This window comes from Nicotiana tabacum, chromosome 17 (assembly GCF_000715075.1).
Source record: "Nicotiana tabacum cultivar K326 chromosome 17, ASM71507v2, whole genome shotgun sequence".
NCBI lineage: Eukaryota > Viridiplantae > Streptophyta > Magnoliopsida > Solanales > Solanaceae > Nicotiana > Nicotiana tabacum.
In genome coordinates this window covers 92,864,824-92,882,579 of record NC_134096.1, presented here as the reverse complement: position 1 = coordinate 92,882,579, position 17,756 = coordinate 92,864,824, and the positions used below count along the sequence as shown (strand labels likewise).

The 17,756-nt window shown below is 36.1% G+C and overlaps 1 protein-coding gene and 1 non-coding gene across 2 annotated transcripts; both read right to left on the bottom strand.

The window, feature by feature from the left end:
* Positions 1-945: 945 nt before the first annotated feature.
* On the bottom strand, positions 946-2,129 carry LOC107761183 (uncharacterized). The gene is made up of 2 exons (XR_012701328.1): positions 2,041-2,129; positions 946-1,341 (listed from the first exon to the last, which is right to left on the bottom strand). It is a non-coding gene; the product is annotated as an uncharacterized LOC107761183 (transcript).
* Positions 2,130-3,510: 1,381 nt separating this feature from the next.
* Positions 3,511-16,789, bottom strand: LOC107761185 (uncharacterized). Its single transcript, XM_016579369.2, is given in 28 exon segments — positions 3,511-4,261; positions 4,334-4,693; positions 4,774-4,811; positions 5,124-5,316; positions 5,410-5,492; positions 5,641-5,658; positions 6,018-6,067; positions 6,176-6,427; positions 6,521-6,709; positions 6,785-6,981; positions 7,063-7,188; positions 7,264-7,347; positions 7,428-7,491; positions 7,577-7,694; positions 7,799-7,848; positions 8,031-8,102; positions 8,279-8,330; positions 8,407-8,563; positions 8,728-8,940; positions 9,044-9,065; positions 9,289-9,326; positions 9,847-9,893; positions 9,984-10,020; positions 10,104-10,341; positions 10,433-10,594; positions 11,071-11,254; positions 11,920-12,053; positions 14,565-16,789. Coding segments are annotated over 28 exon segments (5,952 nt in total). The 5' UTR covers positions 16,782-16,789; the 3' UTR covers positions 3,511-3,704.
* Positions 16,790-17,756: the final 967 nt, after the last annotated feature.

The window sequence follows — 17,756 nt, the reverse complement described above, 5'->3', positions numbered from 1 at the left end:
TTCAAGTTTTTTATAAAATCAACTTTATCTTCTCTAAGTAGCAATTCTCGCTTCTTAGAGCACTCTCGTTAATATGGTGGAGTATCTCATGACAGTTGCTTCTTTCTAGGGACATCGATAAACTACAAGGAGGAGATGAAACATAGATCCATTTGGAAGTAATAGGTAGATGTTTTAACAAGTAAGCTGGAAAAGACTGCACTTTAATTAGTGGGGCTAGTTGGAGTTCGAAGCCATTCGTCAATTTTAAGTTGCTGACAGGTCTTATTGGAATCCAACAAGAAGGTTAACTCCAGACAAGTAAAGATGTTTTCAACCCAACATACTATCCCACCCCTTTCCCCTTTTTTCCCTGTTAACGGAGGAGGTCCTTTACGTACCCCAGGCTTTTGTCTACAACAATATTCGAACTTGTAATATGCGCCTAACGCTACGCCTAATCCCACACATCATGAGCTGCACTCTTACCACCGGAAAAAACCCTTGGAACCACTTTCCGCTTTTATAATTATTTAACTCTATTTGATGCTTCATAAGACCAACCAAAACCACCATGCTCCATCACCAACCAGAGATGCAACAATACAAGCAAAAGCTTTCAGTTTGGACCTGCATGTCTAAGTTCTATTGAGGCAACTATGTTAACAATCATAACAACTATGACCACCACAAATTGGCTAGTAGTGTAAACATCATAAAAGTAAAGAAAACCAGAAATTGTTTGAAAATTCTTCCATAATAGCATAACATAACCAGAACAATATATTCAGGTTGATTTTGGAGCTAAAACTTCATCATTGCAACTAGCAACTTACAATCTGCTGAGCAGGATTCACAATAGCTACATATTCCATTAAAAAAAATGCCAGCCCAGGAAAAGGGAAATTCCCCAGCTCAAAAGCACTAAATATCAATAGCAGACAATAAAACACAAAAACATACTCATGCGAAACGCCAAATATGCTAGTCTGTGTTATAAAATTTCAAAAGCATTGCATTTCCCAAGTTAAAACTATCCTCAAAGAAACTCAAAAAAATTTCTGTTACACTCCTTAACAAGAAAGAAGTATACTTAAGTAACATCTAAAGCTACCATAGAAACCAATTTCATGCTGAAGCAAAGGGAGTTGAAAAGCTACTCCTCATCCACCACAACACTGATTTCACCTTTCTCAAGCATATTGTAGAATTCCTTAGTTCTCCTCTGGTTGTTCCAATGGTGCATCTTCCAGAAACCTCCCGCAACCATGCCAAGAGTAATCCCAATCAGTATCTCCTTCACTACACTTGGACCCTTGTACACAGCATGTGCAACATGGGAACCTGCCATCTTTTCCTCTTCTTTAGGGAAAAGGGATGTAAATGAAAGGTATCAATTCCACGAATCAGTCTCAATGTAATAACACTGAATGCTTAATTACTCATACATGAGAACAGTAAAAACAGTTGCACCAAAAATAACAAAATACTAACACGCAACATGTTCCTCTGTCTCAACTCTCAATTGACTGCCAATTTTTGTATCAGAGATTCTAATTAGTGCATTTTGAATAATGTTGTCTTCTTTCCGTATTTTGATTATTTGATATGAGAAAATTTGCACCTTTAAACCTTTCATATAGTTTCTTAATATCTAAATTCCAACTTCGAAAATGAATTACTTTGTTAAAATTTTTAGCCAAAGAATAAACAAAAATGACAAGAATTGGGACCGGGAAATCAAATTTTATCCAACCCCCTCGCGGCCATCTTCAATCCTTCCTCAGCATCTCATGCATATGTCTTGTATAGCAAAATTGACTTCTACAGAAATCAAAGTGAATTTTCTTTTTTTTTTTTGGTTTCTTTTTAGACAAACAGAGTTGCTTCTTCCAAATCATAATTCGATTATTGAGTTTACGCGAACCAAAAGCACATAACTTGAAATCAAACATTTATAATATCAAACAATAATCTTTTTCCATAGCAAACATCTACTATGTAAATAACCATAGAAATCAAGTAGAACAATGAAACTTCAAAGAAAGGGAAGAAACAAACCTCAGAAAGCAAATCGGTGAGACGGTGACGCGAGAGAAGCAAAAGGACAGGGGCTCGAAATAGAGGGTAAAAAAGTTGAATTCCTTGTGACAGATTTCTAGAAGCTCAGAAAATATTTCTAGCAGCCACCGAAAGGGTAAATATTCGCTACGACGAACTTTACGCTAGTTATGGTGGTCCACAGGAGAATTGAGAATTCTGACCAAAGTCAGCGTTGATGTGTCCTGCGCTACGGCGTTCAAGAATCGCCAGCATGGACATCCTTTTTCTTTTTCATTTAAAAAAAAAATAGTAATTCTTCTATTTTAATTTAGATGACATATTTTCCTTATTAATTCGTTAAAAAAAAAATGACACATTTCTATAATTGAAAATAATTCAACTTTAAACTCTTTATTTTACCAATTTTGCCATTAATAAGAACCCTTCATAACCACACAAATATCATGACCCCATAAAGCTTTTAAGATCACAAATTTTAAAAATCTTCTTTTATTTCTTAAACTCCGTGTCGAATCAAATTACCTCATCTAAATTGAAACAGATGGAATATTAGAATCCTTTTGGCACTACATGTGGCAAGGAAATTATTAGATTGAATATAGTTTTCACGAAAGTACTAGATTTTGAATTATTACTGAGTATTATTTCAGGAAAACTCTCTTTTGATCTATTCCTAAAAAATAAGAAACATTACCTACTATAACAAATTAAAATATACTGAATTTGGCTCAACTCCTGTACAGTATCTCTCCATTTCCATCAGTGCATGTCTAATTTAATGACATCTGTCATCTTTCAGATCCAAGGGCCAAAATTTATTTAGACTAAACCATGATTAAACTACATTCTCTTGTTGGGTTAGTATCAAAATTGGAAAGAGAAATCAACCATCCGAAAATCTTGCTGGGAATTTCATTTTGATTGGGAAAATATTTTCTTATCAATGGAAACGATTCTTTGACGCGAGAATGAAGAAAAACAAAAGATTAAACCATTTATTTCTTCTTCACATTAACTTCAACCAAAAAAATTTATCAATGCAACTAATTGCCTACTACAAAAAAAAATATTTATTTGGTTTCCAAGAAACAAAAAAGGTGGAAGAACAAAAATAAAAATGTCCCCCGTGAAAATAAAAAAGTTATGATGCCTATTAAAATAATATATCATTTGAAGAATTTGAAATTTCGGGAGAAAAAAGTTTAACAATTTGGAGATTTGATTCATGAAAAATAAAAAAATCCATGAAAGGATTTGATTTTGCTGGTACCGTATCCCAATATCCCTGTAAGTAAAAGATTCTACGTTTAAGGAAAGGATAAATAATAGGAATATTTAGTTTTAACCATAATTTAGGGATTGATTTAGTCTTGGCCTTTGGATTTGAAAAATGACATATGTCATTAAATTAGACTTGCACCGGTGAAATTGGAGAGATTCTATCCGGATCCAAATACACTGATAGTAGCACAGCAATACAATTTTTTCTGGAAGAACATTATCGTGGAGAGTAATTTTATTCAACAGAGCAAAGGAGGCCAAACAGGTTTTCTCGGCTGATCCTTCACTTCTACGCATACTTCCAAGAGTGACATCTCATTATTCTCAATATAGTTGAGAAAAGCAAGTCATTGGATTCAACATACCAGATACAACCACGTTCACTCAAACAGAAATGAGAAAATACTTTTAAACCCATAGGGATTTGCTTGGCTGGTTTCTCCCACTTGTACTGAAGAAGAGCACCGTTGTTCCTGGAAACTTGGAGAACGTAGTGGATATCCAACTTTATTCATATTAAGGCAAGCATCTGAAGATGACAACAATCTTGATCTTTCCTCTGCAGCTTTTCTTGAGGTCACTAAAGAAAGGTCAGATTTTTCACTAGTGCAAGGTGTGTTTCCATGAGTTATATCATCAACCTCTTTAATTTCTATAATTGCTTTTCCCTTTGCCTTCACAGGTTCAAGATCCAAATTAGCTACTGCATTTTGCTCAACTTTTGTTGGAATTGTCTCTTGAAATCCAAAGATGGCAGAATTATGCTCTGGTTGGTGCATCGTGCAGGTTTCATTGGCCATACTGAGTAACTTGGATTCTGTGTTCTTCACATTCTCAAAGCTGTGGAAGATCTTAGAATCCACAGGCTTATAATTGAATGTCAATGCTTCAGCCATTGTTTCGGATGGAACCCTCCCAGTTTCAAAGGAAAGCTCACCTAGAACAGTATAATTTGACGTCAGCCTGCATATAATTTACAAATATTAGTACCAAGGACTTCGTGTATTACCTGTGTCACTAGCCAGGTAAATGGCATTAGAGACGTGATGGCTATCTGGTCTCTGATCTTTGTTATAGAATGGTCTATTTTCTTCTAGATCGATATATTCTGCAGAGTGAATGGCCAAGCTGCGACGTGGGACTTTGGTTTTTGTCACTTCTTCCGATACTCCTACAGCATTCTCAACAAGAAGCTGCTCCTCGCGAGTGCGCTTTATGATGAGTTTCAAAGTCTCTAATGATGGTGAACATGTACCTTTCAATGGGGTAAAAGCAGGGAGGCTTTTACCCTTTTCACGTATATGGTCAAATATAGTCTTTTTGTCTATGATTCTGCATTCATCATCTTCAACCACAGCAGCAGGTACCACTTCATTGATGTATATAGCAGCAGAAGTCAGTGACATATTGACGTACATGAAACACTAGATGTGAGAATTTAATTGCTACCTTCCTCTAAATCTTCGTCTATTAGCTTGAAACTGGGCCTGATTACAGAAACAAAAAGGCAGTTAGTATTCAGTGTGGAAGCAGATTCAATCCATCATAAGAGAGAACGATGGGATTTGGATCCTTCAGTTTCCACAAAACAGACACCGCACAATTATTTCATAGGGTCCAACAAACACAGTCGGAATTTATTAAAAACTTAAACTGCCCTCTCATATATAAGGTCATATATCTAATATGCATACCCCAAATCAAAATAAGAAACAGAGGCTACAGAGTTAGCAGTCATATTGTCAACCATCATGGTTATCATATACTTTACTCCCATAAAAGGAAAAGTTAGCTCTCACATGTCTGAGCTCCATTCAGGTTCAGGTAAAGTATGAGACACTTGGCATGAAGCTTGAGCTGCATCCTCTGTGTCCTTTATGATGCAGGCATCATTGGCTTGGAACAAAGAAGGCTGCTTGGTTCTGTACTTATTCACAAAATTAAGGCCAATCTCCTTTATCAATAAAACCTTTTGATGGAGATCGACACCAACTGCATAAAAATGATGTGATCTAGTCAGATAACACTCAGGGGCACAGGAGTACACATAAATGAAGCTACAAATAGAATGTCGGGGAAGTTAACTAAATTCATCAAATATCAGATCTGCTTTAACAGTCAGCTTCCCTTGCTGAGGGCTTGGCACCAGAACTGTCCTGCTATAAGGGCTGTAAAAGAAAACCAAAATATCAGTGCAGATCACTGCTAACTATGACATACACTCAAAAGAGTTTCATGAATTTGATCATCTAGTTGGTACAGTCTAGCCATTTCTCAGGCCTGATTTGGAAATGAGGACCAAGCTTCTGAGAGTACCTAGGAAAGTCATCCACTCTGCAGGTAAAAAAAAGAAATTTCAAGTCATTCTAGTGGCTAAAGAATCTTACAGAGACTTAACACCATTAGGTCATAAGTTGAACACCCATGCAAATCATTCAAAAGGTGTCAAAATGTATGGCTAGTCATACAAAAGTAGATGGTGGACGCCTAAAAATTTGAATTAATATAAACATGCTTCGAAAATGTCAATGTTTTGTTGGAATCTTCTTTTTTTGAAGAAAAATAATGGCATTCTAAATTTGAACTGATACAAACATGCTTTGAGATGTCCTTATTTTGTTGGGAAGCTTTTCTTTTTTCAAGAAAAATGATGGCATTTTGAAGTGCCCACTTTATCTTTAAGAATATATTACCTTATTTTCTCATGAAATAACACCAGATTATCTTCTTCAACACCAACCACCTGTCAGAAAATTTCCAACTGAATGTCATTGAGTAAATTCTACAATAAAATAGGTGCAAGATGAGACAAAATAGTGTTAATGCGAGTTGGTCTCTGTAATTAGCATACCATATCAGCATAATGTCGTTTAGTTGTTTGCACAGGTTGTGACAACCTAGTCAGCGTTACCATAACCTTGGACTTCCCTTGCCTTTGGCTCTCAGTTTCCTCAACCTTCATCTCAACTTTTGGAGGTAACGATAGTAATGACTCTTTTATATGATTCCCAAAAGGAAATTTTCTTCCAGTGACTATCTCTATTTTCCTTGGATCAGCCTCAGAGAGTGAAACAAATGATTTTACTCCCATTGAATGCAGTGCCTATGCAGGAAGATAAGTGTATGTCAGAAGAAACCTTAGGGTTCAGTCTTTTGTCCCAAGATTTGGACTATCAGATGAACATAAGCTACAAACCTTTGCTGTCACCATTCCAATACCAGGCAATTGTTTCAGCAAGTATGGACTGTCATCCCAGACCTTTTGATACAAAGATTTGGCTAGAAGTGCTGAACTCAAAGTTCCTCGATAGTTCTTCCTGAATAGGAAATACTCTTTCATGCACTTCGCAATTCTATAGCCATTTGCACATATAGAGTTCATGTCCTACATCATTAAAAGACTATTAGAAGCATTATTCTTGGCACATGGTAATATAATACATGAAATTGATGACGAAACCTGGCTAAGGGATAAATCATGGACTAAAGGATCCCCCGTTAGGCAGTCATTTGCCAAAACAAATATCTTCTCTTCTCTGGTTTGTATCCGCTTTTTTCTTTTCCCCTTGTCCCCAAGGATATGAAAGCGAAGCCGATTGTCTTTGTCGATGTTTATGTCATTCAGGAGCTTCTTCTCATTGCGCCTCAGTTGTATCCCTTCATTTTACAGGCAAGTGAGATATAACACCAGCTGTAATTACTCATTTTTTTTAATTTTGTAGAGTATGAATTAGATACAGGCAAGTTCCTCAGCACTGCAAATAATTTGAAGTGCATCCTCTACGCTACAGTTCCCAGGGGCTTGCATGATGTGCTTCATAGTGTCGAATTTCAGATAATATTTCGTCATCAATCTTCCAGGTTCTGCATATACAAGAGGCAGAAATTTACATTTCCAACATGGATATGATGCTATACTGCATTCTGAAATCTCCATACCAAGAGGCTTTAAGCGGAAACCATCTTCATCTGTCCAAATCAATTGATAGCTTGACAACTCATGTACATTCTGAACACAAATATCTGGAAAACATATTTTAGGTGAGCACACATGGCTAGATGAACTTGAATGGACTTCATAGTTTACCAGTGTTATTGATCACCTTGCATATGGCTCTCTAAACTGTCGCCAGTTAGCCCTCTCCTTACTGCATATTTCTCTGGGTTCTATATTTTGAGTGAAAAACGTTAGGAATTTTACAGAAAATTCAGATAGATCATGTTCTCCATTAATCTGCTCAGGATGATATACCTTTTTTATTCTTACATACAAATATGAGCATTTCATCCATTCAATTGCTCCTGTTATATCTGACACGGTGAGCTGAACAATCTCTGCTGTTAGGTGCTCTGTAACACATGGAAGCAATCTAAAGAGAAAGAAAACCACGTCAAATTCTTGGTAACACAGTCCTTTTTGCATGCACCCAAGGTCGAAGAGCATCACTAACTAACAAGATGAATAATTACATACTGTGACTCCACCAATTCGCATCCACTTAATAAATTCTCGTACAAGTGAACCTAACATGTAAAAGAAGGGTTCAGATAGGAAAATTAGCAGTAATGATCAAGATGAAGTACAGTATATTAGCTACTGACTGAGGGCATAGAAATTCTTGGAGAAAAGAAACATAAAATTACTCTTTCTAAGTCAATTTTTTATAATTCAGTGAACCTTATCTGTATCACAATAAAAGACTCACAGTTTCTTTTCTGGTCATGATTATGACCATTCCTGTGTCATCAAACGGTGGTCGACCTGCTCTTCCAGACATCTACAATAGTTGGACAACATATAGCTCTTATCTGGAACTAAGAATAAATTTACTTTAAAGTCGTAGTTTCCAAGTGTGGACAAAATCATGATCTCTGAATGCCAGACATAGACTACACTTTTAGATCGCAGAATACAAATGACGTAGCAGTGGAACCCCAGGGATGAGTAGCATGCCTGCAGGATCGTTGATCTGTCATATTCCATGTAAATCCCTTTTTCCCTATTGCTGGAAAGAAAATGATAGAGTTACAAAGATGACAATCCGACTTATGAAAAAATTAGATAATTGCTGGTAGACATACTAGTGCTGAGTTGATTTGATCACAACAGTATGTGCTGGTAGATTAATTCCATGGGCAAGAGTATTTGTAGTGCACAGCACTTGAATATCACCATTCAGAAATAGGCCTTCAATGAGGCTGCGGTCATTCATGGAAAGGCCACCATTGTGATAACCAACTGCATAACACAGATAATCACTAATCTGCAGGGTCTACGCTCAATACAACTCCATATTCAACCTCCCGCCTCAAAGGAAAAAAGAGGGAAAATGAAAAACACATTTTTGTTTCAATCAGAGGTCTGATAGGGCTGCAACAAAAGGTAGGGAGAATAGTACATACCACCATAAAGAATATAAGACTGCATTTGTTTGTCATTACATGATAGTGAAGCTTCCCTTAACCTTTCTTGTTGTTCTCTGCTTTTGACGAAAGGATTAGAATGACCATAGGTCATTGCTGCCTGAGAGAGCTGCTGTGCTGCCTCTTGTGCTCCTTTTCTGGTTGAGCAAAAAACTAGAGCAGATTTTCCTCTAGAATGTTGCATGAGAATATCTGTACAAGTCCTCATGCTTAGCACTAGAAAATGTGTAGAACATGGTAAAGGAGTAGTGAAAATAGGAGGTATATGATGTCCCAACTAGCTTCTTATGCTTACCAAAGACATAGTTCTGTAAGCGCTGGAAAAGAAAAACAACAGTATCATCAGGACAATAAGAGGTATTTCAAGGTGTAATAATGAAATCTCTTGCCATCCCTTAAAAACGATTCTTAAATTTGACAAAGCAAGACATGAAATTGGATAGGTGGGAGGGAGGAGACATCCAAAACTTTTATTCAATGAAAGGAGTGATAAGACGCCTAAACAGAAACCTGAAAAAGAAAAGCCAACAAACAACATACCTTTTCAAATAGGAAGTCATTCTTTGCCGGAGTGTATCCTGCAGACAAAGGGTTGGCAATGCAGAACTCAATAAAAGACAAGGCAGCGGTTACTCCGGAGAAACATGTCAATGCACTTCCGACAGAGGCGCTTAATGCATTTCATAGGCATTATAGTGACATGTATGATTCAGATTGCTCAATGTACTTCCCCATAATTTTATCAGAAAGTACCCTCTTTCCAATAAAATACTTTGTCACTTACTTGGCATTTGGTTCACAAAATCCAACTCAAAGAACTAACTGAGACCAGCTTTAATATTCCTGTTCGAACTCAGTTTTACACTTCCATTTTTTTAGTTTTACACTTTCTGATATTATACTCAAATTCTCAATTAACCTTCCAAACTAATACCAAGCAATACGGATTTTAGTTATCTAGATTTTAAAACTGTGAAAAGTCAAACAATGACATTTAATCTGAAATACAGGTTAAGCACAAACTGTTTCGACTCAATGAGTTAGGGTGTAACCAGGACTGAATCAAATAGAACATCAGTCGTAAGGATTAGTAAATACCAAAAACTTTTGTAGTCAACTTCACGGGTCTCATTTCTTCTCCAAACCTGCATATTGTACAGAGTCATATGGAATTAATACGAGTATTCTTTGAGCAATAAGAACGACTGAAAGATGCCATATACATTGAATTCTACCTTTTTACTCCTTGCGGGGGAACCATGAGCCACTCCGCTGCACAAAGAGATAGCTAAGTCAACTACTACATCAGCGATTATCATGAAAGGGTGGCTTGTTTGAACTCTCTTGAAATTTACCAAGGTCATCAACGTTGGGAATGGTTGCAGAAACAGCTATAAGACGGACATTAGCTAGAGCACTTGATTTCAGTTCAGGTTTGCGCGAAAGCATTTTAATTCTACTGACAATTGCCTCTAGAGCTGCTCCACGAGTATCATTCAACAAATGGACTTCATCAATTAGCATCAATGCAATGTCACCAAAAAAGCTCAGGCCTCCATCTTTTATGCGATAACGAGTCACAGCATCAAACTTCTGCAGAAAAAAAGCAAATTCAAAGACAAATACATAGTTAGCAAAGACACAACAAAACAAAGTCATGGCTGGTTTTCATCTATAGTCTGACCTCAGGAGTGGTAAGAACTACGTCAGCATCCTGTATATCCTTGATGTTGTAGTACTCATTGTCCCCAGTCAGTTCCAAGCAGTTTATCCCCCATGAGCCAAGCTTTTGGTTCCAATTGCGAAGCTTCTCTTGTACCAAAGCTTTTGAGGGTGAAACATATATCTGTATATCAGACGAAAAAAGGAGGTTGCAGTATGGTTAAATGACTAAAATATGCTGAAAATTTCAAATGGCCACATAATCTTCTTCGCACGGGCTGGAGTTGGCAATAGTGGCAAAAATCATTGAGAATATCCTGACTGACATATGCAACTATAAACATAAATCAACAGGATGCAACTTGTAAGTAGGAATGACCAATAAAACGTGATGTATTGAGGTGCACTAATTCTTTCATGCCAAAAGATGATCCTCTTGGTGCTTGTATATGCTAGATAAAAGTAGTAGCAAAAAGAGAATCTAAAATAAGTAATTGAGGATCTTTTGAGCTGGAAGTATGAAGTAAAATAGACAAGGCATGCAGTTAAGACATCACAAATTGAAAGTATTCCAGCACGTTGAGTTCTTTCTTTCAATAGATCCTTCTCATTGAAATTACAAATTCAGCCATCTTACGCTAAACATTGATAGAGACTTACAGTCTTCAGAGACCCCTTTATGTGAATAAATTTTCCCTCTCCTGAGATAAACCTTGAGAGAAGCCTCAAAATGCATAGTTCAAAAAGCACTGTTTTTCCACTTCCAGTTGGTGCCGAGATTACCATGTTCATATCCGATAGGAAACAAGCTGAAAAGCATTCGCTCTGCAGCGAGTTAAAGTATCTGCATGTAGATAGAACAGTATTTAAAACCTTACAAACAAATTAGGGATACTAAAGAATGTAATACAGTAATAGCATAGCGCAGATGTGAAGCTGCTGATCAAACAGCCATCTCGACTTTGACTTGTGACCAAGAGCAAACGAAAAGAGTCAGCAGCATTGAGACATTTCTAGGAGTCTGGAAACAGTATTCAAGCTTCGTGGCTAGTCTATGTATAAAGCTTCTTAAATGATTTATGTTACACTATAACTACTATGTCTCAACCCTAAACTAGTTGCGGTCTGTTATATGTTTCCTCTCTCTCTCTCTCTCTCTCTCTCTCTCTGACACACACACACACAAATCCTTCCGCTCCAGTTGGACTCATTTCATTCAAATAAACTATTGTTTAGAACAAAGTACTGGTTCTCTAATAGATGTTCTCTATATCTCACATTTATCCCTACACTTAGTCACTTACATACAAATTTCAGGTGATGACTAAAACGCAATACGAGAGCATATAATTTCTTCATTTCAAGGATTCCAGTACAGTAAGCGCACATGAGCATTCAATCACAGTGCTGACCAACAGAAGCCTTAAGAAATTTACACAAAATATCTCAGCAAAACAAAAAATTAAAGTTTTATAGCAATCGAGTAGAAAAAAGTGCATAGAATAGTACCTGAAACTGAAAGTTGAACGGAATAGAGGAGGCAAGTCCATCACAGACCTAAGTGCGTAGCCATCCATGATCATCGAATTTGAAATTCAAATCAAACTGTTATCACAACTTCAAATGGAAATCAGAATTCGATAGTAGAAGTTACAACAAACTGAACCGACTACTACTACTACTCTATTAGGCATTAACTATTATAACCAGGGGCGGCTCTAAGGCTAGGCCAGTGCGTTGGGCTCCAAAAATTTGAAGGCCCCAAATTTACTTTAAACTCTTATTATTAATATTATTATTATTATTATTATTATATACTATATAATTTATATAAATAATTATTATTGTATAAAGAAAAGTATTACAGTATTTTTTTATTATTATTTGATTGAGGTTATTTTATACCAATAAATTTATAAATTATGATAATTTTCTCACTTATTAATTAGTATATTTGCTTCACTTTTCAATTTTAATTTTATCCTTTTTATAGGAATTCAGTTATCTACATTGACAACATAATGAATTTCTTTTACAATCTTCTCTAAAACTATTACATGAACACAAAAGCATTCAAGCACCGATTTTCTTTTTATTGTAATTCAACTTATAATAGGTTATTTATAATTTATTTTAGATATTCACCAATAAGTGCTACTAATTAATAGAATGATCTATAATTATCCTTTAAATTGATCAGAAGGAGTAAATATTCTTGACACTGTCAATACTCAAAACTTAAGTTATTACGTTATGTACCTTTATTTCTATTTCTTGATTGTGATGATAGCCAAGTCAAATTTTTTACTTTGAGTTCTGGACTTCAACTTCCGATAATCTATCACTTTATTCTTCGTGCTCATCTTTCTAATTTTTTTTTTTAAAATTTGCTATTTTTTATCTTAAATGATTAATTTGTTTAGAAGCAAATTTGTTGTTAGTGTAAAATATTTATAAAATAATTTAAGAGCCTCTCAATATGGTTTCGTCTTAGGCCACAAGATCCGTTGAGCCGTCCCTGATTATATAGATCCAAATTAACATAAAGTAAACTCAATAATCTGCAACAAGTACCGTTGAAACAACTTCAACTTCGAGCTTAACCTGTAACAATGGAGCTCGATAAGTACGGGGTGATTATCATCGAAGAATGAAGAAGAAGATAGAAAAATTTAGATGAGATGAGAGAGAAGAAGAATCGAGAAACTGGGAGAGAGAATTACAGAAGAGCAGGAGGAAGGAGGAAGGAGAGCATACCAGAATTCATTCACGCTTTTTCCGTGTATATATATGTTTTACTGGGCTAATCTGGACCGTCACTTTCTCTTGATCTCGTCCTTACACGTGTAATATAACAACCACCTCAATTAGTCGTTAACTTTGAATTACCCGCTAATCTCATTCAGCCGAACGGCGTCGCTTCCTTTTATTATTTTAACAACTATGTCGTTCTTTTCTTTTCAAACTTCATCTTATCTTTGAGGAAACTTAACTAAATCATCTCTCTAATAATAAATGGAGACAGGATTTCTTTTTAGTTTTACTGTTAGCTCAAACTGCTAGCCACGGAGAGTGAGTTCCTAAAGCAATTTCAGAATCATATAACACCAACATCAACTAATTTGGAATTGAACGTAGGTGTTGATTTAATATAGTGGAGTATCAGTTCGTGTTAGTTATTAAAACACCTCAAACCTATATATATGCCCTTGCAAAGAAATCATTTTATTGGACGTATACACATGCAATGTAAAAAAATACTTGTATATGTTAACTTGTAGTAACAAGTAACTTGCTTCGTTTTCCAAGTTACTGATCTCACTTTTTATGAACTATTATATGAAGATCTCTTGTAGGTGACCTAATAATGTAACAAAAATTTTACACTTTCAATGTATAGAAGTTACACACATTAAGACGAGCATAGTTTCGGCAACCAGTCTCCATTATCCTCCAAAATTTGCCACCGCTTATAGACATTTGCAAGTAACCAGTGTTCCTGTGTCAAATCATTATCTTTCCGGGAAGTAGGAGTATTATGGAAGTATACAAATGACGGAATAATCAATGGATTATATCATATTGACCGAGATGAGCTTAGAAGGAGTGATATGGACAATGATGATTCATATAGTAACTCCAACTTGCTTGGGATTGAGGCGTCGTTGTTGTTGTATGGAATAATCAATGAATATTAATCCAAAGAGCCTTTGTCAATGGCGGAAAAGGTCAAAAAGTAGACTTATACAATGTCTACAGCAAGCTATAACTAGTCGGAATGAGTCATTCTTTCCTTTTTGTTTACATTGCCAACTTCACTTTCCAACTTATCAGCCCTTCCTTGTTTTTTGGTGGCGGTAGAAAGAAAGCTCTTAACCACTAGGTGAAGGAATTGAGATTAGTGAAGAGAGAGCTTTTCCTACTTGAATCCATCTCATGACATCTAAGGAAACTGCGTTCTTTAGAAAAGAACCAATATGTCAGTAAGTCAGTTTCACTTTACCAAATTACAGTGTCAGGCAGGCATTTATGCAGCAATGGTTCAAAACCTTTTGCTCCACGAGATAATTTATTCACTCAATTTTCTGGGAATGGACCTCTGTTCTGAAACTGGCTTCAATTAACTGCCCTTCAAAATATGGAGCAATCTATATAAGCTGCATTTCTGACCTCATTAGATCCAAAACCTCGTAAATCTCTGTGGACTCATTGTGAGAACCATCCTGGGAATAAAATGAATGGAGTTGGTTTCTCACTTCAATCCAACTACATCCCCCGCTTTTCTTCAGTCCTTTTTCCTTCATTTGTTTTCTCGTGTGTAAGACATCTAACCATCTTCCAGCCGAAGCATAAACATTTGAGAGCAACACATATCCTTCGGGATGCTTTTCTGCCAACTCTGAAATCTTTTCGGCTACCCTTACTGCCATCCTCTCATTTCTGTATGTTTTGCAACCACTTAAGAGAGCTGCCCAGGCTTGAACGTCTGGTTCACAAGGCATGTCCAAGATGAACTTCTCTGCTTCAGAAAGGCGTCCTGAACGAGACAGCATGTCCACTACACAGGTATAATGTCTAGAATTCGGTTGTATATTATAGACCTTTTCCATTGAATTGAAGTAATGGAGTCCTTTATCTACAAGACCACAGTGGGAACAAGCAAATAAAACTGCTAAAAGAATAAGCTCATTAGGAGCAACGGACTTCGTCCGTTCAAATTCTTCAAATACAGGAAGTGCTTCCTCTGCAAAGCCGTTTTCTGCAAGCCCTTGAATCATAGCTGTCCAGGAAATCTCGTTACGTTTGGGCATCCTTTTGAAGATTTTCTTAGAGCTTTCAACATTACCCGATTTGGCATACATATCTAGAAGGGCAGTGTCCACGAAAACATCAGAGTGAAAGCCAAGTTTAATGACCTTACCATGCAAGTTCTTCCCCCTTTCTAATGAAGCTAAGCTCGCACAAGCACATAAAACACTAGAGAAAGTAGATTTATTTGGTTGTTCTCCAGACAGAAGCATGTCACTGAAAACTTCAAAAACTTCATCAAATTTTTCATACTCTAAATAACCTGTTATTAGCGAATTCCATGAAATATTATTTTTTTGGGGTATCTTGTCAAATAGCTCCTTAGCTTCTTCGAGTTGGTTATTGAGGCTATAACCACTGACCATTGAATTCCAACAAACAACGTTTTTCTCCAATATCGAGTCAAATGCTACACGTCCATCCTTAGAGCTTCCACATTTGCAGTACAGGTCAACCAGTGAGCTACCAATGAAAGCATCTTGTTCAATCCCAATTTTTAAAATATGTCCATGAACAATCCTTCCCGTTATCAAAGCTTCAAGGCTCGACAATGCACTTACTACGCTTGCTAAACACGACTTATTCGGTTTAAATCCCTGTTGGACCATGCAATAGAAGAGATTCACCGCCGCTTCTGCATCACCACTCTGACTGTACCTCGAGATCATTGTACTCCAAGAAACTTCATTTCTTTCTGGCATCTCATCAAAGACACGACGAGCTTCAGTTAAGTCTCCCTTCTGAACATACATGTCTAAAATCGCGGTCCAAGAAACGACATCTCTACTCTGCATCCTATCAAAAATTCTCCTTGCTGAAACAGTATCATTCAATCTCAAGTTAAACGTGATCAAAGAATTTGAAACTGACAAGTCATGTTCAAAACCAACCTTAACAATCAAACCCAATACACACGCTCCCAAATAAAAATCACTCAACTCTCCACACGCTCTAATAACAGAGGTAAAAGTGACATTATTGGGCATTACTCCAGATTGAAGCATCTCTACAAACAGCTTCATAGCTTTAAAACTCAAGCCATTTTGAACAAGCCCACTTATAGTTGCAGTCCAGGAAAACAGATTCTGAAATGGGTTTCTCTCAAAGTAGCAAATAGCCTCATCAACTTTTCCAAACCTCAAAAACCCCGAAATTATAGCAGTCCAAGAAACCTCATTTCTCTCAGGCATTTCATCAAACAGTCGACGAGCTTCATCCAGCTTTCCCCACTCAAGATTTGCAGTAATCAGACAATTATGCACAACTAAGTTGAACCCATCAAACTCCTTCAGCATCTGATCAATTTCCTTTGGTTTTCTGGATTTAAAGTACATAATAAGCAATTTAATGGCAATGTGTTTCTGAGAAGAAATGCCTGTTTTTATCAAATGCCCATGAAAAATGGTCCCTTGGACGATTAATCTTTCTTTAGTGATGTCGTTAAGGACTGAGACAATCTTGTTTACATTAGCTTTCACGTTTTTTCTTGAGTTAAACAGGAGAGACCTCAGAATACTTCGCATGCTGAATGCCAGGCCTAAACATTTAACGCATAATAGCATATAAAGTTGAAGAGTAGTTTATTAACTACATAAGAGATCAATTAAAAAGATATTATGATACATTAAAGATAAATTAACTATAAGATTACGAGATCAAGTAAGTCATTGCAGAGGTCAGACGCGGTATTTAAATTCTATGGGTTCAAACTTTTAAAGTTTTTAGCATTGAACTCATTATATTTTTAACGTTATGGGTTCATATCTACTATTTTGTACTTTTAATGAATTTTTACACATAAATTTTTACTCTACATCGAATGTTATGGGTTTAATCGAATCTAACGCTACCGTACTACATCTGCCCTGGCAGAAGATCGAATGTTATGGGTTTAATCGAATCCAACGCTACCGTACTACATCTGCCCCGGTAGAGGTCGGAGCTTATTAGAAATATAAGCATGGATAAAAATTTGATTCAACTATACTTCTTGGGTGAAAGGAACATATAATCACCAACTTAAAACTCAACTTAAATGGTAAGTACTTAAATGTCATTTTGGCGTTGGTTTATCATCTGGTACCTGCATTAGGCCTTATTAAATTTGAATGCGCACCGAAATGTCTAATATTGAGAATAAAGTACTACCTAACAAAGACAACTTATCATTCGATATACATACTCATAAGAATTAGAATTCAATTTTTAATCAATTATTTGTTTAAAACGAAATTGGTCTCAGTAGTAAACTAAGATAGTAAGATACGCAGAAGTAGCACCGTTAGCTTCATGATTTTATAATTAACAAAATACTGGTGTTACAAATATTGAAAGATGCATCCCTAATATCATTTATTGTTCCTTATGATTTTTGCTTATTTGCAAATATAATTTATTTTTTGCTCCTTATGATTTTTGCTTCTTTAGGTGGACACATATTGGAACTGTTTACCCGAAAAAACGGATGGAGTTGAATTTGTATATAGTTCTAAGGATATGTGATATAAATTAATACAAATCATAAGGATAAATAGATA